The sequence below is a fragment of the Rhinolophus ferrumequinum genome, chromosome 5 (genome assembly GCF_004115265.2).
Source record: "Rhinolophus ferrumequinum isolate MPI-CBG mRhiFer1 chromosome 5, mRhiFer1_v1.p, whole genome shotgun sequence".
NCBI lineage: Eukaryota > Metazoa > Chordata > Mammalia > Chiroptera > Rhinolophidae > Rhinolophus > Rhinolophus ferrumequinum.
The window spans coordinates 85,841,182-85,864,536 of NC_046288.1; the positions used below are offsets into that span (position 1 = coordinate 85,841,182).

Genomic DNA, 23,355 nt, shown 5'->3' on the forward strand with positions numbered 1-23,355 from the left:
CTGCCCCCAGATCGAGGGGTTCCATGGATGCCCCATGCCCTGCACATGAGCAGTTTCCAACCCCCTGCCTGTCAGCCCGGGGACATAGGCGTGGGACTGCCTGGCTCTGCCCTGCGTGCTCCAGCGGGAGTCCCTGGGGCTGGGTGACGGCTCCAAGCCCTGCACCCCACAGGGCTGGTTTGTGGACTGAGAGCAGCTGCCGATGGAGCCCGACTTCCCCAAGGGCTGACCATGTGCCGGGCTCTTCCGGCACTTTCTGTGACCTCATGAGATGGTCGTTCGACAGTCCTCAGGCTACAGTGGGGAAACTGAGGCGGGAGAAGGCAGGGACTGGCGCATCAGTCACATAACCATATGTGGGGTCAGGAAACGGGCTGAGGGTCTGTTATGGCTGAATTATATCCCCCCTAAATTCACATGTTGAAGCCTTAACCGCCAGCCCCAGAATGTCACTGTGTTTGGAGATCAGGTTTTTAAAGAGGTGATTAAGGTAAAAGGAGGTCACTAGGGTGGGCCCTGACCCAATGTGACTGGTGTTCTCATAAGAAGAGGAGATTAGGACACAGACGCACACAGGGAACAACCATGCGACGACAGGGAGCAGACGGCCCTCTACACACCGAGGAGAGAAGCCTCAGGAGAAACCAACCCTGCCGACACCTAGATGTTGGACTTCCAGCCTCCAGGACTGGGAAAGGATACATTTCTGCTGTTTAAGCTCCCATCTGGGACAGCGTTACTGCTGCCCCAGGGCCCTAGCACAGGGCCAGCCCCAGGGCACACACTCCCAGCTGCTCCGTTTACAGACGAGACGTGTCCCAAACCAACACGGCAGAAGGAGGCTGTTCACCTTCAGCTGGCCCCCCGGCTCCCCACTTACCCCAGGGTCAGGTCACCTGCACACAGCACACCGCAGTTGGTAATGTTAAATGTGCTTGTGTGGTTCTGTGGGCACTGCCTGCCCCTGACACGACTGCAAACTCCACCGGGGCAGGGGGTGTCAGTCTATCGCTGACCTGTTGCCAGGTAGACTGCGGACTCTCAATAGATGGGTTTCAGAGAAATAATCATCAGAGGTTCATACAACGTGTAGGTGCGGCTTTTCTCAGGACCAGTGATCCTTCCTCTCCAGGCATAGAGAGGAAGGCTGAGGGACGCATGGACCAGGTTCCCATCCCAGGGACGGGTACGAGCGAGAGTGCATCTACGCCTGCCCTCACCAGCTCCTGGGCAGAACAAACCTCAAAGACCAGCTGGTTTGTAAATATTTGTGTCATGTGATGGGATTGCTAGACAGGCTTTCAGGCTTGCTTGGCCTGAAGAAGGAGGAGTTTCCTCTGTTGTGCCCGGGGCTGGATATAGTGGTAAAACAACAATCATTAACAAAGGTAAACCTTCAGACGCTCAGTCTTAAGACAGAGGTCACAGCGTTAGGACTCAGCATAGAAATAGAAATTCTAATCATCCAGTTTGTCTTTTACAGTGTTTGCCATCTCAGGTCAAGGAAAATTCAGAAATCTCTGAACACTATTACGAAGAAGAACAAACCATTATTTTTGTCACTGATAGTAGTGACAGATTAAGAATGGTTGTGGCCCTTTTGAATCACCCAGATATTAAGCACCGCTGGATACCAGGCTTATTCTTTGCAAACAAAATGGATCTTAGAGATGCAGTGACTTCTGTACGTGTCTCAATCGCTGTGTTTGGAGAACATCAAAGATAAGCCGCGGCATGTTTGTGCTAGTGATGCCACCGAGGGAGAAGGGTTGCAAGAAGGTGTAGGCTGGCGTCCAGAATCCACGCTGGGAAGACATGAAAAGATACTATTTGTCAATTCGTGGAATATATCTTAAGGCGAACTGAATACTCTAAATTTTTAAAAAGCTGTTTGTGCACCTAAGAATACTTTATAATATCCTGTTTGCATCTACAGACTCTAAATGAGCTTTACAAGAACACAGGACTTCAGGTGCATTAATCTGGCCATGAATTGCATGAAAACTGAATTCTCAGAGGAGCTCCCAGAATTATCACTTTCTTGGTGAATGTCTACATTTGATTGTAACGAAAATGTTTAAAGTCAGAGTTAAAATCCATCTCAAGATCTCATCATGAATTATGACATCTTTCATGTCTTTTATTTTTTAAATTGCCTTCTAAAAAGTTAGTTTATGGTATGACTCTGCAGTAGGATTTGTGCTTGTGAAAAAGAACTTTAAATATTTAAAGGGACCATGAGTGATTAATGTGCATTAGATTTTTATTATATGTCACCATCGATAAAACACAAAATGTGATGTAAGAAAAAAAGAAATGATCATCAATGTGCATTCTTTTTTCTATGATGACAACAGTAACTACAGGAGGACATTAAATTCCTGTAGAATCTCATTGGAGTTCTGTTTCGCAGGTGCCCACGTGCAGCTGGTGCTGAACAAATGCTTGCTGAATGGGTGAAATGGATGATTGGCTGGCAACAGGAGACTTGCTGGGGGCCCCTGCCTACTGCCATCCACGCTAGGGTGACCCCATCTCTGACATCCGGGTGACTCCATCTCTGACGCTCAGGTGAGCCCAGCTCAGGGCGTTCTCAGCCCTCCCAGCCACCCTAGTCACTGTCCACTCCCTCTGGCCAGCTGCCTGGGATTTGAGTCCCACTGACTGGCTCCTCCCAGGGTCTGACCCTGGTATGCGCTTGGTGGCTTTACGGGAAATACACCCCTGGGCTCCACAGACTTGAGCTAGCACAAACACATGTTTAAAGAAAGCGAGTGACAAGAAAGGGAGAAAGACACATATGCAAATTTGGCTGACTTTCTGCTGGTCCCAAAAATTTCCTTGGAAGTTTATCCTAACAGCTAGGGTTGAAAGTTCACAGCGGCAGATTCCCTCTTCATAAAATGGAAAACTCCCAAAAGTCAGGGCAGGGCTTATGAGGACTGGATTAACTCAGGGAAGTGGTGAGCTCTCCATCTCCAGAAGTATACAAGAGGGAGGGGAGTGAGCAACTCCAGGGTTGGGAGACTGTCCAGGAGCTGGGATGTGAGTCGTGTGGGATTCTTCCAGCCTGAAGCCTGTGCTGTTCGGTTTGCAACAAAACTCTTGTCTTCCCGGGGCCTCTTTCCCCCAAATGCAGAGGACACAGGGCAAGACCAGGCAGGCGGCCCCTCCGAGCCCCCTCCCCACCTCTGTAATACCCTCTGTGCTTTTCTGATTATTGGGGGAGCCAGCAGGAGAAGTTGGGAGGAGGACGACCTCATGGCCTTGACTCTTCCCCTGAGTGGATAGGTGGCCTTAGAAAAGTGCTTGATCCTCTCTGAGCCTCAGTTTCCCCATCAGAAAAATGGGTCCAGGTGGTCTCCGGATGCTTTGAGGCCCGGTTGTCCATGATTCTGAGTATACCAAGGGCTCCCTTCTCCTGAGAGCAGTAAGGAGGAGAGGAGCACACCACTTGTGATCACGAATCCCCCGGGTGACCTCAGACCTGGGATTCTGACGGCATCGATGGCTCCATTTGACGGAAAGGACTCCCTCCTTCATGCCTGCTGTGTATTTGCCCTACGTCACTCTCCAGCATCCCCATCCAACCGGAGGCACCTTGAGGGCAAAACTGTGTGTTCGATACGTTTACAGCCGATTCTTCCAACATTTATTAAGTGCCTACTGTGTGCCAACCTCTATGTGGAGTCTGGAATGAGATGAAGGGGGGTAGATGCAAATTGCCCTGGAGGAGGCCAGTGGCTGGGTCTGAACACCCCCTCCTGTCCTGGGGGCCAGAGTGCCTGGCCATACAAGGCTGTCCAGAGCCCTGTTCCTCCCCCCGCCTCTCCACACTGTCCTCTGCCAGGGGCTGGTTCCACCAGTGGAGAGGAGGGCCTGCCCACCTGCCACCCCTGACCCTGGGCCTAGGGCTCCAGAAGCCCCTCACCCTCTGATAGCCAATGCCCCCAGAACCCGGCGGCCACCCCCCAGAAGAGCTCGTGGGCCTAACCCTGGGGCTGGGCCTGCCACAGGAAATGCCCAACCCAGCCCAGACTCTGACTCCTGCATTTTACAGCTCTCACAAGGATCTCCAGGGTCCATACTAGCTTGTCATAGAAGCCATGGGAGGCGGGAGGGTTGGGCACCATTGCTTGTGCCCACTTTCCAGAGAAGGAAACTGAGGCTCAGGGGCTCACGTGACTCAGGCCGGGTCCAAGACCCGTCAGGGCTTCAGCAAGTCCTGCCTTAGCAACCCGGAGAAACCGGGTACCAGGCAACAAAGGGGTCCCGGTGGAGGCGTCCATGGGACTGGACCCTCAGGCAGACACCCCTGAGCGTGCCTGGGCCCTGTTGGCCAGTGGTCATTTCTTGACCTCTCCGGGCATGTTTAGAACCCTGCACTTACTCCGCGTTTGCCAGACACCCATGGCTGGACATCACACCGCACTTGGGCAGCGAGGAGCTGGGCAGTGCGCTGGGGACGCTGGGCATCACACCGCACTTGGGCAGCGAGGAGCTGGGCAGTGCACTGGGGACGCTGGGCCCTGCCCATCACTGAGCACTGCCCAAAGCCAGAGGATCACGCCATTGTTTTCCTCCGAATGTGGCAGCAACAACAACAATCGGATTTTGAATAACAGCTTCATTTGAACCAATTAAGAGAGGACTGATTTTGTCTTAAATTCGATTTGCGATGGCAGCACACTCTAAGGAAGCGGGTAACAGAATTGTTTTTCACCGCAAACATTTTGGCATTTTAGATTCTGGGTGGGGTGATCTCCAAAAGCAGCTTTGTTATTTGGAATCGTTTCTAAGACGACATTGGGAAAACAAAGCCGGCCCCCTCCACGTCGGTTTTACATGGCAGCTGAGGTTTTAGAGTGCAATTACATCCGAAATAATGGGACGACATAAGAGATGTGTGACTCCTGGGCTGTGTCTGATCTTATCGGTGTAACAGTTCCTCTAAGGGTGTTCGCAGTGGAGAAGGAATGGAGACGAGTACAAAGGCAGGCGAGCCGGCTCTGTACTCAGAACATACAAGCCTCCTGAGAAGTCATTTCCATGCCCCAGCCTTTGTTTCCACAGCCGTAAATGGGAGGCTGAGGGCTTGTCCAGGTCCAGTGTGGTGGGTAAGGGACTCGAATAGCCCAGCGTCTGGCCTTGAGGCAGCATCTTTTCCTGTCATCCCCTCTCTGGAGCTTGGCTTCTCATCTGTAAAATGGGAGCATCCACACCACGTGGCAGAATCATGAGAAACAAACGCACAGAGCACCGGCCCAAAGTGGGCACGCAGAGAGCACACGGCAGGCGCGAGATGCTGGGCTCACAGTCACGTCTGTTCCGTGTTTTATTGATCTTCACGATCCCCACTCTGGGACTCTTGTGAAAGGGAGATGGGGCTACTGAAGTGGACCACTCCTTGGGCTCGCCCGCTCAGAGCTCTGCGGAGTCCAGCCCCACTTCTGATGGCTGCTTCCCAATCCTGTTTTCTTAGATTTGCACGGTCAGGGAAGAGCTAATTAAAAGGGGGGAAAGCCCGCCCACTGATATTGGAGCAGACGCTCCAGCAGCCGGCCCTGCACGTGTGGTGGGAAATCCTGCGGCCCCAGAGCTGCATTCTCCCCAATGGGCTGAGAGGCCGGTGCGGGTGTCCCTGTCAGTAAGGCCTGCCCAGCCTGGGGACAGTGTTCAGGCACAGTGCACGTACCTGGGTGGCTCTCGGGTGTGGAGTGCATGCTCATAGATGACCTTTTAGGGGCTTCTTAGTGGGAGAGGGTGCATCTTCAGGGACGCCCACTGTGCCCGGCCATCACGCCAGGATGACACACTGGCCCCATGTGCAGTCTCCCCCCCCCTCCGCCCCCATCATGCTGGGCTCCCTGCAGTGGGGGAGGGGGTGATATCTGACCCAGCCCTGGGGTCGGGTGCCTGGGGAAGGCAGGGCTAGGAACTCCAAAGGATTTCTGGAGACGAGCCTGAGGGATACACAAGAGGTGCTCAGGTAAGACGGGGAAGGTGCTCCTGGTGGAGGGCAAGCATGGGCCAAGGCAAGGTGGGGGCATGGAAGCAGGGGAACAGGCGAGTCTGCAGGAGCTGCTGCTGGGATAAGTAGCAGCATGGGCTTGTCCTGGGGCAGTGGGAGCTGGGAGGCTCTCCAGGGGCTCGCCCCACGTCAGCTTGGGGAGCTCAAACGCTCATTCTGGCACCTGGCTTTGGAGGCCGCAGGCATCAGGGCCATGTGGCCGCAGTCCCCACGACTGTCATGCTCCAAAGCCCTCCAGGCTCCCAGCCAGGGAGGGTAGGCTCGGGAGTGAGGGTGGAATGAATAGGAAATGGCCCAGTCTGGTGCAGCTGGTGATGGAGGCTGGCCCTAGGGAGCTGTGTGAATGCCCCTCCAGGGTTCTCTCCGGTCCCCAAAGCCCCACTACAGGCAGACTCCCCAGCATCATGGGAGCCTGTGGAATGGCACCCAGCATGGTCTTTCAGGTGGGTGCAGCGGCAGATCCACTGGTTCCAGCTTTCCCTGTCAACCTGGCTGCAGAGAGCTGGTGTGGATCCTATTCCCTTTTTCTCCACTGCTGCCAGGCAGCTCGGGGTACATTTTGTGCTCAGCCATGAGAGTGGACACCTTTAAACCAGACTTTCGGGGCCAGTACTCCCGCCCACCCTGCATGGAGAGCCCTTATCGTGACATAATGACCCCACTGTACCCGAGGCTTTTACTGGGAGCAGCCACAAATCTTTTTGGCAGGAAAGAAATACAATTTTGGTCCCCAGGGCTTTCTTTTGGTCCAGCGCTGGCAGTTGACTCTGTTCCCCAGGCAGCTTTCAGAGGCATGGCACTGTGCCCGCCTGGAGTCACAGAGCCTTCACACCACTGCCCTACCCCTGCCCAGCCCGGAAAGGACCTGTCACCTTTTTACAGATGGTGGAGATGGGGTCGGGGTCAGGCCAGGAATAGACCCAGGGTGACTGCTGGGTCCCTCTCAGGCAAACCAGACACTTGAACCACCCTCACCCTTCCCCTTCCTTGTTTACCTCACACCCCTTCCCCTCTCTAGCTGCATCTGAGGCTCTCAACAATCCAGCTGGTCAGATAGGAGACCGACCCTCAGGAGTGGGGACAGGCAGCCTGAGAACCCCTGGCTGCTTATGGCAGACCCAGAGCAGGGATGCAGGGTCCCCCCATCTCCCTGACTCCTCAGCCTCGAGGAGCTGAACTTCTACTGCCACCGTGTGAGCCCCACCCACGTCCAGGAAGTACCCCTCAGATGCCCCTGGCAAGCAGGGGAGGCCACCTACCTCTGCCCAGGGACAGCCACAGCTGGCACGTAGCCAGGTGCCCGTGGCGTTTCACACGTGGTGCTGGAGCCCACGGTCTGGCACCTTCTGCCTGGCTGCCTCCTGGCTCCTCCTTGCGTGTGGGGTGCTGACAGGGGCAGACAGCAACAGGGCCGGGGTTTCGCTCGGCAAAGAGCTGCAGCTGCCCAAACCGACTGGAGATGGGTCTGCCGGCACCCTGTGTTTTGCTCTGAGACGGTGCTGGAATATTTGAGCCCTGCCGACGGATGTGATATAAAAATACAGCCAGCTGCCAGCACTGCCGGGAAGGACGTCTTCCCTGCCAGCAAGTGCCACAGCAACGTGTCTTCCCCTGTCCCTCAGCCCCCACCCCCAGAGCCGGGGGCAGGATTCGAAGATTGGAGCTGCTTTTCCAAAGTATTAACAATCCTGCCCGCTCCGAGGAATTTTTTTTGAATTCCATACTGAGCTGTAAGGGAATATTGTGATCTATCCCTCCCCCCTTTTCTACAAACTCAGCATTTGAATTAAAATACAAGAATAAATTAGGTGGGGTTCAGCGATCAAGCCCACCCCCCCACTCAGGGTCCGCCTTCCGGGATCTTCTTGTGGATTTTTAAAAATTTGTTCCCGAAATCTCCTGAACCTGAGGGGAAGCCTCAGGCAGGAAGGCAGCTGTGTCAGGTGCTTCTGCAGCGTGAGGCCCGGAGGACACTGTTCACAGGACATTGGAGCTGGTGTGCCAGGGGACGGGCTCCGCGGGCCAGACACCTCTGTCCCCTCACGCCTGTGGGTCCCGGGCCAGACGGTCAGCTCTGGGCCGTAGTTTCCTCAGCCACAGAGCGGGGCTGACAATGAGCACCGTGGAGTAGACGTGAAGATAGGAGAGCCGCTGTGTGGATGAATGGCCGCTGTGGACAGGCGGACTGAGGTCTGGGCCCTTACTCCATACAGCAGAGAAATCCCTGAGGGATGGTTCCGGACCACGCTGGGAGCAGTTGGCGTTCAGGGGCACCCGGCGGGATGTCAGCATCCCCACTTCATCGGTGCAGACAGACGCCTGTCTCCCTGCCCCAGACCAGGGTGGGAAGCCAGGTTCCGTCTCTGTTTATCCAGCTGAAAAGAAAGGCTCTCCAGGTGGTGATCACGTGTTGGCTGAATGGGGGATTAGACAGCCCCGGTGACAGCCCTGGAAGGTGCAATTCTTGGGATTAGGGGAGAAAAGGAGCAGCGTACTCCTTTTGACCATGGGTCACATTCCAGACTCAGAGTCCATCCCCAAGAGCCAAGGTGGGGGGGTGTCCTTGCCCCACTGCACCAAGGAGGCCACCCTGCAGTTCAGAGGCAACACCAGGGTCAGCAGTGCCATTGCTCAGGGAAGGTCACTTCCCTCGGGCCCCAGATCCAGCTGGCAGGTTGGACCATAGATTGGTAGGCTTGGCAGAGCCTGAGCTTCCAACAACCCCCTTACTTCACAGGAGGGGTGCCGAGGCCCAGAGAGGGCAGGGGTTTGTCTGAGCTAGCTCAGCCGGGCCTCTGACGTGGATGCCCCGTCCGGGCTTCACCATCGGTACCTGCAGGTGTGTGCGCCCACATAGGTTGGTGTGAATGGGGCCTGGGAGAGCGTGTCCTTGGGGTGATGAGGCCGGGCAGCTGCAGAGGGGTGGGGCTTCTCCAAGGGACAGCCCTGGCAAGTGGACCAGGAAAGGGGCCTGCTCTGGTTCCTGATTGGGGATGAAAGGCAGAACCCAGGCCTGACCTCCGCAGCGCAGAGCAATGGCCACCACAGGCAAGGACAGATGGGTGGAGATTCAGGAGTCAGCTGGGCTGGCAGGCAAGGGCTGGACAGGGGAGGGGGTACATAAGGCCAAGGGGGCACAGAGGGAGTGACGGACAGGAGGATAAGATGGTCCTCAGCAGGGCTCCCAAACTGTGTGTGCGTGTGTGCACACCTGCATGCACTCTTGCTGATTCCAGGGGAGGGGCCTCCGCCTCCCCCTTGCAGTGCCCTGGTCCTGCTCCCACCCCTCCACCCCAGCTATCCCAGAGTTTCTGGGCTCTGTGGGGGGAGCTGGCAGTTTGGGGGGGAGGCCACTCCAATATTTGACTGTCCCTTCTAGCCACCCCTCCTCAAGCCTCAATGTGGGGTGAGCACAGATAAGGGAATGTGGGGTGTGGAGGGAAGACTGAGCAAGGGGGCAAGGCTGGGCTGCACCGGGGGAAGCTCATCAGACGGCAGGGGCTGGGTAGAAGGGACAGGCAGGCTCCAGCTCCTGCAGGCTTTTCCTACCCCGATGGCTTTCTGGCCTCAATATTCAAAACAGTAAGAAATTGATCAAGGCCACGTGGTTTGGAATAAGGCCCTGGGGCTCGCCTTGGCCTCAGCCCTGCCCTAGACCTGCTTCTGGGTGGGTCTCACCCAGCCTATGTCCTCCCAAGTGCCAAGGCCACCAAGTGCTCAGAGGTGGGGGCTGGCCCACAGCTACTGAGGGCAGAACTGCAGCTTTGGATGTGAGAGCCCACCTCCTTCCAGTGGAGAGGGGCTGCCAGGCCAGGGCAGGCACTGGATGTGTGTGTTTGGGGGTGGTAGAGGGACAGGGATAGAGATGAAGGGAGGACAGAGTCTAAATTGGGAGTCAGTTTGGGGGTTCTTAATTTTTTCTGCCTCTTAGCCAATTACAGCACAAGAACTTTGAGTATACATACCTTACATTTATGTAAAACATTTCACTTAAAGAAAAAAAAAGACCTGCTCCTTCTCACGCAAGAGGGGAGGTTGGAATCTGGTGACCTGGAGCATCTTCCTTCCAGCCCTAGGGGGAGTTAGGCAGGGTGAAGGTCTAGAAGGTACCTCCACCCCAGCGGCTTAAGGACTGACTGCTGCACGGGACACTTCGATTACAAAGGTTTATTTAGAAAATAGTTTGGTTGTTGGGCTGTCATTTTTGGCAAACATTTAAATACTTTCAGCAACCAAAGACTGTCAGTGCCCTCTTTCCTCCCCCCAGGCAGCCACCCCCACTAGGTCCTGGGGAAGTCAGCCCTTGCTCAGAGGTGGATGGGGGTAGAGGTGTGCGTCTGGGGGGCTCTGTTCTTCCCCCCACACCCCGTTTGGGAGGTTGCAAATGCCTGTGGTCTAAGACCCTGCCGTCACAGCCATACCTCATCAGGGCGCCAGGAGGTGGATCCAGACCTGGAGCCCCAAAAGCAGCCCCTTACTGAGGCGGGAAGACAGAGGCATCTCCCCTTTCTCCTCCCCTCTCCCGGAGGGCCCTGGGGTCTCAGGCCACTCTCCTGCCCTGCGCGCCCTGGAGACCAATCCATTCCCGGGTCTCTGGGAGAATCTAATCCGGCTTTCTTCTGGAGGCCGCCCCCAGAGTCTCCGCGGGAGGCGGGGCGGGCAGGTCATTGCCTGAAGCCCCTTCTCCTCCTTCGGAAGAGGATGTGCTTGAAGGAGCGCCGGAAGTCCTGGTTGAAGACGGTGTAGATAACCGGGTTGAGCGAGCTGTTGCAGTAGCCGATCCAAAAGAAGAACTTGAAGAGCGGGTCGGGCACCTGGCAGGCCTCGCGGCAGATGCCGTACAGGCTGTAGCTGAAGAAGAAGGGGAACCAGCACAGCACGAACACGCCCATGACCACGGCCAGCACGAAGGTGAAGCGCTTCTCGCGCGCCTGGGCCACCTTGCGGCGGCACACGCTGCTGCGCGCCCGGCGTCGGCGCGACAGGAAGAACTCGACGGAGCGCGAGCTGGCGCGCGACAGGCGCCCGCTGGGGCCCGGGGACCTCGCGGCGGCCGACGCTCCCCGCTCGGCGGACCCCGGTCCGGGAGCCAGCGCGTCGGTGCCGCCCGCACCCATATCGCCACCCTCGCGCCACCGCCCGCCCCGCCGCAGCGCGCCCCGGCGCCGCCGCCTCTCGGTTGCAGGGCTGCTGTCCTCTAGCTCCACGTCGGCGCGAGGGCGGCGCGGGGGCGCGCAGTGCCCGTTCTCGCCCGCGCCCGCCGCTGCACCCAGCCCGTTCTCCGTGGTCGGGGACGCGCCGTCGGCGCCCGTGGTCGTGCGCTTCTCACTGAACGTGCGTGTGCGCAGCTTGGCCACGCGGTAGATGCGCACGTAGACCAAGACCATGATGAGGCAGGGAGCGAAGAAGGAGCCGATGCAAGAAGACAGGATGTACCAGGTCTCATCGTTGAGGCCACACTGCGGATAGGCGGCGCCGTCGGGCTGGCGGTAGAGGGAGACAAGCGGCGGGAAGGAAATGACGGCCGAGATCAGCCACACAGCCACGATGGTGGCTTTGACGCGGCGCGGCGTGCGCTTCAGGTTGTACTCGACGGCCTGAGTCACGGACCAGTAGCGGTCCAAGCTGATGGCGCACAGGTGCACGATGGACGAAGTGCAGAAGAGCACGTCGAGGGCCAGGTACACACCGCACCACACCTGCCCGAAGTACCAGTAGGCCATGAGCTCGTTGGCCAGCGAGAAGGGCATGACCAGCGTGGCCACCAGGATGTCGGCCGAGGCCAGCGACACCAAGAAAAGGTTCTGCGGTGCACGCAGCGCCCGGCTGGTCAGCACGGCGATTACCACCAGCACGTTGCCCACTACGGTGAAGACGATGAGAAAGCCCACCACGGCCGACAGCCCCGCCACGGCGCCCACCGAGTACTGGCCCGGTGGCGGCCCCCAAGCGGCCCCCGAGGCGTTGGCGTCCCCGCCGCTGCCCCCCTCGCCGGCGCCGCTCGCGTTGGGGCCCGTCGCCGCCGTCAGCGCCGCCGCCAGCGCTGGGGACGCCATGGTCCTCCCGCGAGCTACGCGGTCCCGCCTGGAGCCGGGACGCAGTCGCGGCAGCTCAGGCGTCCCCCAGCCCGGGTCGGCGCCGGCATCGCCGCCTGCTCCTCGGGGGCGCCCGCCAGGGACCGCGGCGCTCCGCAGCCGGCCCTCGGCCGTGGTGGCTCGGCAGGCGAGCGGCGCGCCGGAGAGCGTGGCTGCCGGGCTCCCCGCAGCTGCCGCGCGCGTAAGTGCAGAGCAGGAGGCGCCGGGAACAAGCGGCGGCGCGGCGGCGGGGGGAGGGGGCAGGTCCTGGGGTCCTCGCGCGGCCCCGCCCTCGGCCCCGCTCACGGGGAGCGCCCCGGCCGCAAGCCCACGGCGACGCAGCGCCCCAGCGGGCGGGCCCCAGCGGCTCTGCGGTCCCGGCGCTGGGCCGAGGCGCAGGCTGCAGGCGGCGGCGGCCCGGGCGCTCCGCCTCCCATCCGGCCGGCTAGGGTTCGGCGCGCCGGGGCGCGGGCCACCGCTCCTCCCGGCCCCCGCGCGCAGCCTCCGGCTCCAACTTTACTTTCCCGGGCAGGGCGCCGGCGCCGCCGCGCGTCCTCCTCCAGCTCCTCCTCCTGCTGTTCCCGGCGCCGGCGCCCCCCGCGGTCGGTGCCCTGCCGTGCGGGCGCCGCCTCGCCCGCCGGAGCTGCGCCGCCACCGCCGCCGCCGCCACCGCTGCCTCCTTCGCCGTCGCCGCCGTGCGCTGGCGCGAGTGCAGCCTCCGAGGTTCGGCTTCCAACTTGGGTAGAGTTGCGCAGCGGGGCGGGGCGTGGGCGGGCGGGGCGGCCTGGCCCGCAGGCCAGCGCCGCCAGCCCAGGAAGTGCGGGCCCACGGCCGGAGCCCGCGGCTGCCTCGGCGAACCTGCCCGCGCGGCGCCAGGGAAGAATCCGGGCGGTGGCGCGGGGCGCGTGCGCTCGGCGAGGGCGCCCTCTCCAGGGCCGTCTTCAGTCTGCGGGACGGGGCTGAGTGCCTGCTGGCCAGCGAGGTGAGTTCCCCAGCCTGCTCGTTCTAAGACGGGAGCCTCCTCACCTCCCCGGGGCACAAGCACGCGCGCGCGCGCACTCCCGCAGCTCCGGCCGGCTGGGGGTCCGCGGCCTGAGTGGAGAGCCAGCCTCTCGCTGGCTGGGCGCACAGCGGTCCTCCAAGTGCGTTGTCGGGCCCCATCTCTGGTCGGTGCTCCCAGGCAGAGCCACCTCCACTCCCCCGGCCTCAGGTCCCTCCCCTGCCGGCTTGCGTGAATCCTGACAGCGATGCGTGTGGAAGACCTGGGCAGGCTCCCAAGCTCTGCACCCCTGTTGGCAATTACTGAAGTTTAATTTTTATGCTACGTGTGCCAGCTTTTAAAGGATTGGGGGGGGGGGCTGTTCAAAATGACTGCCTCTGACCAACACCCAAAAGCAAATCGCCCGCTTGAAGGACGGTTTTGCTGGGGTGTCTCATTCCTGCCGGTTTAGGGGCGAGTTGTTGAGGTATCCTCGCTTACACCTGGCCCACATCCCTGTGCGTTTGTTCCGCAGACGTGTACCATCACTCCGTGACCCAAGTCGGGTGCTGGTCCCTGCCGCCAGGGCTAGGCAGCCCCAGGTCTGTGGGAGACAGATTCTGGGGGGAGGTTGGAGTTCCTGGGGCCTGACTTTCTCAGCTGGACCAGCTGGAGGAACTTTCCCCTTCCAGAACTACACCCAGGCTGGTGGGCAGCTCCCCCTGCATCCTCAGATGGGGTGGGCAGACTTAGGCAGCCATTCCTGTGGCTGGGGGAGGGGTGGGATGCTTCTGAGTAGTAGCGGGCATGTCAGAGACTCATGGGAGCAACTCCCCAATCCCCAGTGATGCCTAGAAATGTGGGTGGTTTGGGGGCTGCTTCCTTTTTCTCTGAGCTCCCCAAGGGCTCAAAGGGCCTTACACAGGAGAGCTCGGTGGTCTTAGCAGAGATGCCCAGGGTGGAGCCTCACCATCCTTGTTAACCACGTGACACCCAGGAGGCGAGCCAGAGCTGTGCCGGGAATCAGACATTGCAGCTGGTGGGCCTGCCCCAGAGGAGCTAAACATCCTGAGCCAATCCTGGGCATTTATGCACTTTGGGGAGCAAAGCCATGGCTGCATGTGAGAAGCGTGTGACCCAGGGAAGGTGGAGGGCCACCATCCTTGTGAAAGGTCCTCCTGGTTCTGGAGGCCTAACAGGTGCCTCTAATCAGGGCACCTGAGGGTACATTTTGCAGGGAAGACTCACACACACCTGTGTCCTCCATCGTCGGCACGCACTGGACGTGTCTGTATTGTGCCCTCCGTCTTGAGGGGCTTACCATCTGGGGCGGACTGTGCCCCACACTGAGACGGGTGTGATGAATGCTATCAATGCCTGGGAGTGGGGTTGGCCAGGAAGGCTTCCTGGAGGAGGTGACCTCTGAGCTTGGAGAATGAAGGGGAGTTCTGGGGAGGTGGGAGGCCCCTGTGGGCTGTGCTCCCTGGGGTGAAAATGGGCTTTGTCTTGGAGACACGGGGAGCCAGAGGAGTTTCCAGAAGAGAGAAGTGGCAGCCGCCTGATAGAGCTTTTGGCGACATCTTCCCCTGCCCCAGCACCCAGCTAGCCCTGGGGGGGGCTCCTCCAGACCATGAAGGCTTCTCATATTGTGAGGAGCACTTTGGGGGGATGCATGGGGACATCCAGGGTCCTGGTTCCACTTGATACCTCACATGGTCACAAGCAAGTGTGGCATAGCATGGGGACTTTGGAAGCTAAAGGATACAGAGCAGCTAGGGCCCAAGGCAGACAGGACTTCCCACTGCCCAGGAAGCAGCTCTCGCAACCAGCCCAGGCTGGGGACATCTGGAATGCCTGGCCAGCTCAGTGACCCAGGCCCCTGGGGATGCCTGTCTGGCCTTTTGATCTCAGTCTGCAGATATGGCACTGCTGGCAACCTCTCCATGGCATGACCTGGGAGGAGCAGGAGGAAGTGCCTCGCCCATGGATCCAGGGCCCAGACTCGGGTGGGGGGAGAGCTGGGTGTCCAAGCGGTCCTTGGGGTAGAGTGGTGCTTGGCTGGGCTTTGGGGCTGCGCGGAACGCAGGCTTACCTGCGTGCACCCGAGGCTCAGGACCACAGCTGTTGGAAAGGGAGCCAGGCAGCCTCTTACCCCAGACGTTGACAGTTAGGGATCCTGTAACAGGCAAAACAGCATGGGCCGAGGGAGACTGCCCCTGTGAGTCACTGATGGCCAGGCCTGGGTTTGGCAGGACCCGGAGGGATGACGGGAGGCACTGTGAGGAGTCAGGCTGGTGGGGAGAGGGAGGGGGACATCTCAGAAGGGGGGCGTCCCGGGGTTGCCAAGGCACACTTGCCCTTTAGCCCACCATAACCAGTGGGGCCCAGAAGGGGTTGGTCCAGCCCTGGCTATATACGCCCTGGGGATACTGGATCCCCGGCCCCCACTGCTGTGAGAGGCATTTGAATGCACGCCTGCTGGGGGCACACCTCCTGGGATGCCGTGTTCTGTGCTCCCTGGGGGCCTCAGCTCAGGTGGAGGGCAGCTTGTCTCCTTGCACACACAGGTATGCACGCATTCACATGTACACACGTGTCCACCTGCACACATACCCATGCACACATACATGCACACTCATGCTCACATGTCCTCGTGCACCTGCACACACATACTGTGGATATGCACATGTGCACGTTTCAGTGCATCACACAGATGTGCCGGTGCACACACGACGTGCACTTCCATGTCCGTGCACCCACAAGCAGGTGTGCACATTACCCACACACCATACATCTCCACGTGCATGTCTTGTACACACATGTCCTCTGTACACACCCACATGCAGGCACACACGCACATGTGCTCCCACACACAGATGCGTGTACACATGTGCACAGGTGCCTCACACTCTCCTAGGCCACAGGGAGTATTTTTGTTGCCCCTTGCGGGCAGCTCTTCCCAGGTATCAGGCTGGCTTCTGCCTCATCCTCTGCCTGCTACCTCCACCGGCCTCATTCAGTAGCTCTTTAGCCTGCTTACTCCAGGCTGTGAGTCCATGTAACCTCCGAACCTTGGTACGTGCTGCTTTCCAGGCTGGCAACCCTTTGCCCCGACTATCCCTGTGATTCTCCTCATCCTTCCAAACGTGGTGCATGAGATTCCTCCCCAGGGGGCCTCCCTGATCTCCCAGGCTAGGTTAGAGCCCCCTTGCTGTCCTGTGTGCCCCTTGGGTCGGCCATCATCAGTGACCATGTCTTCTCTCGGCTGTGGGCTCTTGAGAATAGGCCATGTCTGTGTCCCACTGCCTGGTGCCAGGCCCAGCTCACAGCTCACAGTAGGAGCTCAATGAGTGTGGGGGGAGGCACGGGTGGTATAAAAGGCAAGGTTGGGACCCCTGCGTGTTACTGGTGTCCAGCCTCAGCCACACTGGATGCCTGCCTTGTGCTGGGTGCAGGGAGAAGAGGGACTGGCAGAGTACAGAGGAGCCGTGTCCCTGCCCAGCAGGTCCTTTCAGCCTCTGTTCAATGGAGACTGGAGTTGCTGAGTGTGGAGTGAAGCTCCTGCTCATTCCCTTACTTGCTATCAGGCAGCAGGAGGGCCTCCAGCCTCCCCAGGCCTCAGTTTCCCCATCTGTAGGATGGGGGTATTGGACTGGATGGTTCTAAGGCCCATGCGGGCTCTGCTCCCAGTTGGCTGCTTGCTCCTGGAGGTGGACGTGTGTCTGGCCTGCTGTCCTGCCCTCGGTTGGCGCTGCAGGGGAGGGGCAAGGCCCCAGTTAGGGAGAAGAGCCCTTTCTGCTTAGCTGGCTGGTGCGGGAACAGAGGGAGCCAGCGTAGCTTTCCAGCCTCCAGACCAAGGGGACTTTTTTTCTCCTTGGAGCTGAGCTGAGGATTTTTCCCCCCATGTTTATTTGAAATTTCATTTTTACAGATGAGGCAAGGAAAAACGAGGCTTGCTTCTCTCCGTGCCCCTCCCTGAAGAATTCCAGAACCGCTTTGTCTTGTCAGAATGTAGCCAGGACTGGCTGGCCTGGAGCCTGGCTCTCCAGCACCAACCCGCAGACCGAATCCATTGCAATATTGATCACATTGATGTATTTGGCACAGCTGAGTCCTTACAGAGCTGGCGGAAGTCCCTCTGGAGAGAGTTGCTTTGGGGACTGTCTTTGATTTGCAATGAGTATAATAGATGAAAGCAGTGGGTCGGCATGTCTTATTGAGCACCAGCTGTGTACCTTGCTCAGCCCAAAGCCGGCCGGGGTTCAAGCTTGGCCCCCAGGCCCTGGCTGCCCCTCGGCCTTCTCATGGCTCCCCTGTCTCCAGCCTGCCCCTCAGGCAGCTGGCTCCAGGCCTGAACAGGTCCAACCTCCGGGGGCTTGCTGTTGCCCAGACAGCTGAGTCTGGCACTCAGGGCCCCCGTAGGCCGAGCCTCACCCCATAACCCACCCTTACCCGTTCCATGGTTTAGTCATTCTTCAGACATTCCCAGGGCATCTTCTGTGTGCCAGCCTTGGGGGGGGTACAGAGTGACTAGGCCAGGGGGTGGCCCTGGAAGACCTGACCTCCTGTCCCCGACCCTCCTGGGCCCAGAGCCTGACCTCTGGGGTCAGGCTAACCAGGTGTCCCTGACCTCTGGAGGCCACCTTCCCTCCTTGGTCTGTAAATGGCGAAGAGGGAGTCCCTCCCTGGCTGGTGGGCAAGCCCTCCAGAAAGACGTCTGCAGAGCTGTTAGCCAGGGCCTGCTCATCGCGGGTGGCCCAGTACACTCCTGCCCGTTGCCACTCCCTGGGTACGGAACACCTGCTCTTGCCTGTCACCCACCTGAGCAGTTGGGCAGTGTTCTCCAACACCCCTCAGCACTGAACTCCTAGGAACCCCCCTCAGGGTACCATGGCTCACTGTGGCCATGCTAGTCCTTGGCATCTCCTGGAGATGGCTCCCATGAAGGGTCATGGTACAGTGTCCACTCGGCCACCCTCCTGTCCCCAGTCCCCGGAACCGCTGCCCATTGGCAGTGCTTACAGAAGCCACCATTAGGGAGCGCTTCCCCCGGGCCAGGCCTGTCCTGAACAACCCGTGGGTGGTGGGCCCGTTTCACCCTCTTTGTGCTCCTTTGGTCTGTGCCGTGTGATCATCCCATTCTGCAGATGAGGAGACTGAGGCCGAGGGACTTTGTTCAGGATCACACGTGGTATGAGCCCAGGGCAGTGTGACTCCCCTCTGTCCCACTGTTGTCACGCTGCCCAACATCCTTTCACTTTTACCTCAAGTCTCCTCCAGCCACTGGCCTTGGTGTGGGGCGGCCTTGGAAGGCCTGGAGGGTGTTTAAGGGATGGATGGATGGATGGATGGATGAATGAATGAATGAAGTAGACGCTAGGGAACTTCATAAACTGTCAAGTTGTAGACACCGATTGCCGTCCTTGCGGTCCTGTCTCAGCCATTGAGTCATTGTGTGATTGGACAAATCACCTGCCCTCTCTGCGGCAGCGGACTCAGAGGTCCTACTAGATATTTGTCTGCTGCAGGCTGGCAGGTGCCACCAGGAGAGGAGAGAACAGGAGAGTTGGGCTGGGCAGCTCAGGACTCCAAGCAGAGCTTAGAGACACAACTTAAACCCTGTTGGGCCTGCAACTGCTAACGAGCTGGGGACCTTAGGCAAATGGCACAACCTCTCTGAGCCTCCTAATAGCATCTGAAGAATTAACTGTACTGGTGCCTAGGAGGATAACACCTTTGCCCATCAGTCCTGGGAGGGAGTCAGGCCTTGCAGGAAGGCTGATGTGAGATTTTTCTACATATGTCACTGTACTGCTTCAATTTTTCTGACAGCTTGATCTACTTTGGCAATAAAACATTCTAATAAAAAAAAACTCAGAGCTTACCATTGCTGGCACTTGGCAAGGTCCAGTATGACATAGTTAGTACTATTACCACTATTAACTTGTCTCCCAGCTGATGGAGTCCACTCTGTGACATCCCTTCACACCCGACCCAGCCTCTGCTAGCTTGCACACCACGGGCCACGGGGAGCTCACTGCTTTGTCAGCAGCCCACTTCATCGTAGGATAGCTCTGATTATTTTTGACATTGAGCAGACAGTTTCGGTGTCCCTCTCTGCCAGGCTCTGTGCTGGCCTTGGGGACACAGAGGTTAGCCTAGTGCCTGTTGTGGAGGTGCCCACAGAAAGGCTGCCTTTCTACAGAGAAGTGTGTGGCCACAGGAGGGGCCGATCTGGTTTGGGGGAAGTAAAAGGGGCTTCCTGGAGAGGGGGCTCTGTACTTGGCCTTGACAGTGGAAGGGAGAATCCCTTGGCCAAGCAAGTTGCTTTCTTCCCCTTCCCCACACACTGCCTTTCCCCACCTTAGCCAGGCTGGTCCTGGCCCCCCAGAGGTGACTTTGGAGTTGGCACATGGCCTGCTTGGACCTGTCCAGCTCCCTCAGGGGCCAGGCCGCCAGGCCCTGCGTCCAGGGCTCTTTCCTCTGGAGACCTGCAGGGAGCTATCAGGACGTTAAGCAGATTTGAGAGCTTCTCATTTTATTTTATCCTCACAGGACCTCTGAGATCTGGGTGCTATTAACACCCCACTTTGCAGATAGATGAGAAAACATGGAGGCTTTCGCGAGCAGACATGGCTGCCAGGTCCCCAGTGAGTGTTCTGGTAGTTCGGGGCGCTGGCTTAGACCCCTGCCCCATTTGGCCTCTGCCCACAGTGGACACCTCTAAGGTGACCACTCACTCTAACAAAGACCCGTGGGGGGTCCATACCAGAGGCTTCTCTCCCCAAAATGGTCTCCGTGGTGACCCCCAGGTAACCACATCTATCCCTCTGCTAGGGCTGCTGCCTCGCCTTAGCCTGTTGGGGACGAGGCCCCAACCCCATTGCCCAGCGTGGTGAATGTGCCAGTGACTCTGGCTTTGTTAGACTTCCTCTGCAAGGAAGGCGGTTTTATTCCTGCGGTGTAATGGAGACAGTCGGGGCCCAGAGTGTACCCAGCCTGACTTCTCACCTAAGCCACGTTCTTCCTGCCCAGCTGTGTTGCCTCTTGTTCACTGAGCACCAGATGTGTGCAGGGCTCGGAAGGGGAGAAAGAGTGATGTCGATCCTGCCCCTATTGTAAGCAGAGGTTGCGGACGGGGCGCTGCCTGCTCTCGTGCTGGAGGGGACAGCGCAGGCGTCAGGGAAACGGGGCGGGTGCTCACGTGTGCAGGTGACGTGGGGGGCATCTGCCTGCTGGCTAAGGAGCTGTCCTCTCTCTCCATCATGAGGCTTCAAGGGTTAAATAAAGGAGAGTAATTTCCTGCCCATGATTTGTGACCCTGATCGTAGAAGATGTGCTTCAGAGCTAGAGGGGGCGTCAGAGATTTTTCTCTTTTGTTTGGCTTTGATTTTTTTCAGATAGGAAAATGCATTAAGAACCTTTGGCGTGTTTGAGAAAATAAGCTAAGAATGGTCAGGTTCACACTGACCCTGTGAAGCTTGTCCAGTTTCCTATGCTGGTCCTGCCTCCCAAGTGTTTCTGGAAGGCAGGGAGGCAGGCCCAGCCACCTTCACGCCGCCTGGAGCCCTGGAATGTTTATGCTGGAACCTGGACACCGGGGGCTCGAACTCAGCAAGATTTGATGTTTTCTTCTCGAGTTTTCCCTTCTGAGAAAGGCTCTGATTTAAACCAAAAATTCATCACAGGAGGGAACGGGACTGGCCTAAGATTTACGATTGTAAGTCAGGGTACAGGCGATGCTGCTGTAACAAGGCGACCTCAAAAGACAGCAGCTCTGGCCACCATTGTGCCCATGGTCCACCCAGTGGGGTGGGAGAGCATGGTCCACCAATCACAGGGCATCCTCATCTGGACGTTTTACATAGCCCTTATGCTAACATCCCATTGGTCAGAATGTGGTCACATGGCCACTTCTACTGCAAGGGAAGCTGGGAAATGTAGTCTACCAGGGTGGCCACATGCCAAGATAAATGTATTGAGGGTTTCCAGACGTGGGCACTATTGACATTTGGGCTGGTACTTAAATTGTTGTAAGGCCGGATGGCCTGCAGGATATTTAGCAGCATCCCTGGCCTCGAATGCCAAGAACATCCCCAACCCCCTGCTGTGACAACCAGAAATGTCCTCAGACATTGCCAGATGTCCCCTGGGGGCAAAGTCACTCTTAGTTGAGTTGAGAGCCACTGGGCCAGATCAAGGATCCCGAACTCCAGTGTCCACAGCGCCGAGGCAGGAGGAAGGCTGGGTTAGGCTAGGGCGAGCCCATTGAGCAGGCCCCCCCCAGGACAGGACCGCTGCCTCTGGACTCCACCCAGTTCTCATGCTGGACGAGGACAGACATGGATTTCCATGTGAAATATCCTAATTGCTTACGGATAGCACCTAATTAAAAAAGGGAGGAAGCTGTGTGGTTGCTACGGGTTGAATTGTGTCCTTCCATAAAGATATGTCTATGTCCTAATGCCAGAATCTGTGAAGGTGGCCTTATTTGGAAATAGGGTCCTTGCAGATGAAGTCAAATTCAATGAGGTCATACTGGAGTGGATGAGCCCTAATTCAAATGGCTGGTATCCTTATACGGGGAGGAAAAGACAGACACACAGAGAAGAAGGCCACATGAAGACAGAAGCAGCCTGGAGTGATGTGGCCACAAGCCCAGGACGGCTGTAGCCGCCAGAAGCTGGAAGAGGCAGGAAGGACTGTCCTCTGGAGCCTCCAGAGGGAGGTGGCCCTGCCGACATCTTGACTTCCGATTCCAGCCTCCAGCACTGTGAGAGAGTACATTTCTGCTACTTTAAGCTATCCAGCTTATGGACTTTGTTGTGGTAGCTACAGAAAACGAATACCGTGGTCCACTGCTTATCTGAGCCTCCAGGCTGCGGGCTTCCTGGAGCCCCCACCCTCAGCTTGGGGGGCTGGTCTGTGGATCTGGCTTCAGCATGTCATTTGAGCCCAGCTGCACAAAGTGGAATGCAAAGCTGTCAGACCCTTACCTCTGGGGGTCATCAGGACAGTGGGGCAGGCCACATGGACACAGCCAGTCACAAACCAGCACAGCTGAGCCTGTAGCCCACACAGAACCTGGCCTGGAGCAGGACTGGTGTTGAGCAGCCAGCAGAAGTCCCTCCCGCCCTGGCTGTGGTACTGCCGGCTCCTCTCAGACCTTCAGTTTTCCTCATCTAGCAAATGGGGAGAATCACATTTGCTTTGACAGGACAGAGCCTCCCTAAATGAGTGACACTGAGCGAGTGTGCATGTCAAATGGCCATCCACACACTTGCTTCTTCATGCAGGTACTGTGACCAATATCTATGAAGTGCCACTGTCTCTGTTCTCTCAACTTGCAGCCCCCAGTGTCACTCCACAGCTCTCTTCCTCCAGCCCCTGAGCTCCCGGGTCTTCTCCTAATCTGATGCCCTATACCCTTAGGTCATTTGCCACACCTTAGGCCTCGGTTTACCCCCTGAATGAGAGGCTTGCCTCTGATTCTCTCAGGACCCCCCCCAGCTCTAAAAATTCTAATTAGGCAGGATTCTGTTCAGGCGAGCTGGAATTATGAGCTATTGTTATGCAAGAATACAGAAGTACAAAGATACTTTCAAAAATGGAGCAGAACAAAAGATTAAGTAGATGGCATCATACTTACTTTGGTATTATACTTAGAGAAACTATTTTAAAACCAAAGTACTTTTTACTGCAGTGTTAATAGGAATTGCCCTGGGAAACCGTGTTTGACTTTCACAAAAGGTTTGTGTCGACAGGACATGTTCGCATTCCATTTCTAGGAAAGAGGAGTAGTTAGATGCCTCATTCCAGATATTGTTTCAATTATAGCAGGGCAAAAACCCATAAACTGGGGGTGTCAAAAACTGTATACACGTTTTAAGAGATGTTATCTATGCTCAGGCAGTAGTTCGCCGTCTTCATAAGTGTCTGGACGCTGATGGGAACCACTTTGAGCCCCTCTTGTCATTGCAGACGTCAAACGTGACTTGTATTCATCTTTTGTTATCGGTATATATTGAGTATTACAATTAATAGTTTTTCCCTTTCTGAAAACGTGTATACATTGTTTTGGCACCCTCTGTATATAGTACATATGAATTCTGTGAGGAAGCAAATGTCGTTGTTTCATAAAGAGAAGGCGCACTTCCCAATCTCCTAACAGCCTCACAACAGCAGGAAGCCCACGCGCCCGCCCGGTGAGGCTGGCAGCCCCGGGCTGTTGCTCTGGGAGGGAACGAAGGGATGCGGGATGCGTGCCTTAA

The 23,355-nt window shown here is 57.6% G+C and overlaps 1 protein-coding gene and 1 pseudogene across 1 annotated transcript; one reads left to right on the forward strand and one right to left on the reverse strand.

Moving 5' to 3' along the window:
• Positions 1-1,280: 1,280 nt before the first annotated feature.
• On the forward strand, positions 1,281-1,856 carry LOC117022124 (ADP-ribosylation factor-like protein 6; annotated as a pseudogene).
• An 8,174-nt stretch (positions 1,857-10,030) lies between these two features.
• On the reverse strand, positions 10,031-12,382 carry ADRA2C (adrenoceptor alpha 2C). The gene has a single exon (XM_033105412.1). It carries the CDS (start codon positions 12,085-12,087, stop codon positions 10,696-10,698), a length of 1,392 nt encoding a protein of 463 aa, XP_032961303.1. The 5' UTR covers positions 12,088-12,382; the 3' UTR covers positions 10,031-10,695.
• Between the last annotated feature and the right edge of the window lie 10,973 nt (positions 12,383-23,355).

Coding starts and splice junctions, on each gene's coding strand:
- ADRA2C (XM_033105412.1), bottom strand. CDS start 12,087: ATGGCGTCCCCAGCGCTGGCGGCGGCGCTGACGGCGGCGACGGGCCCC.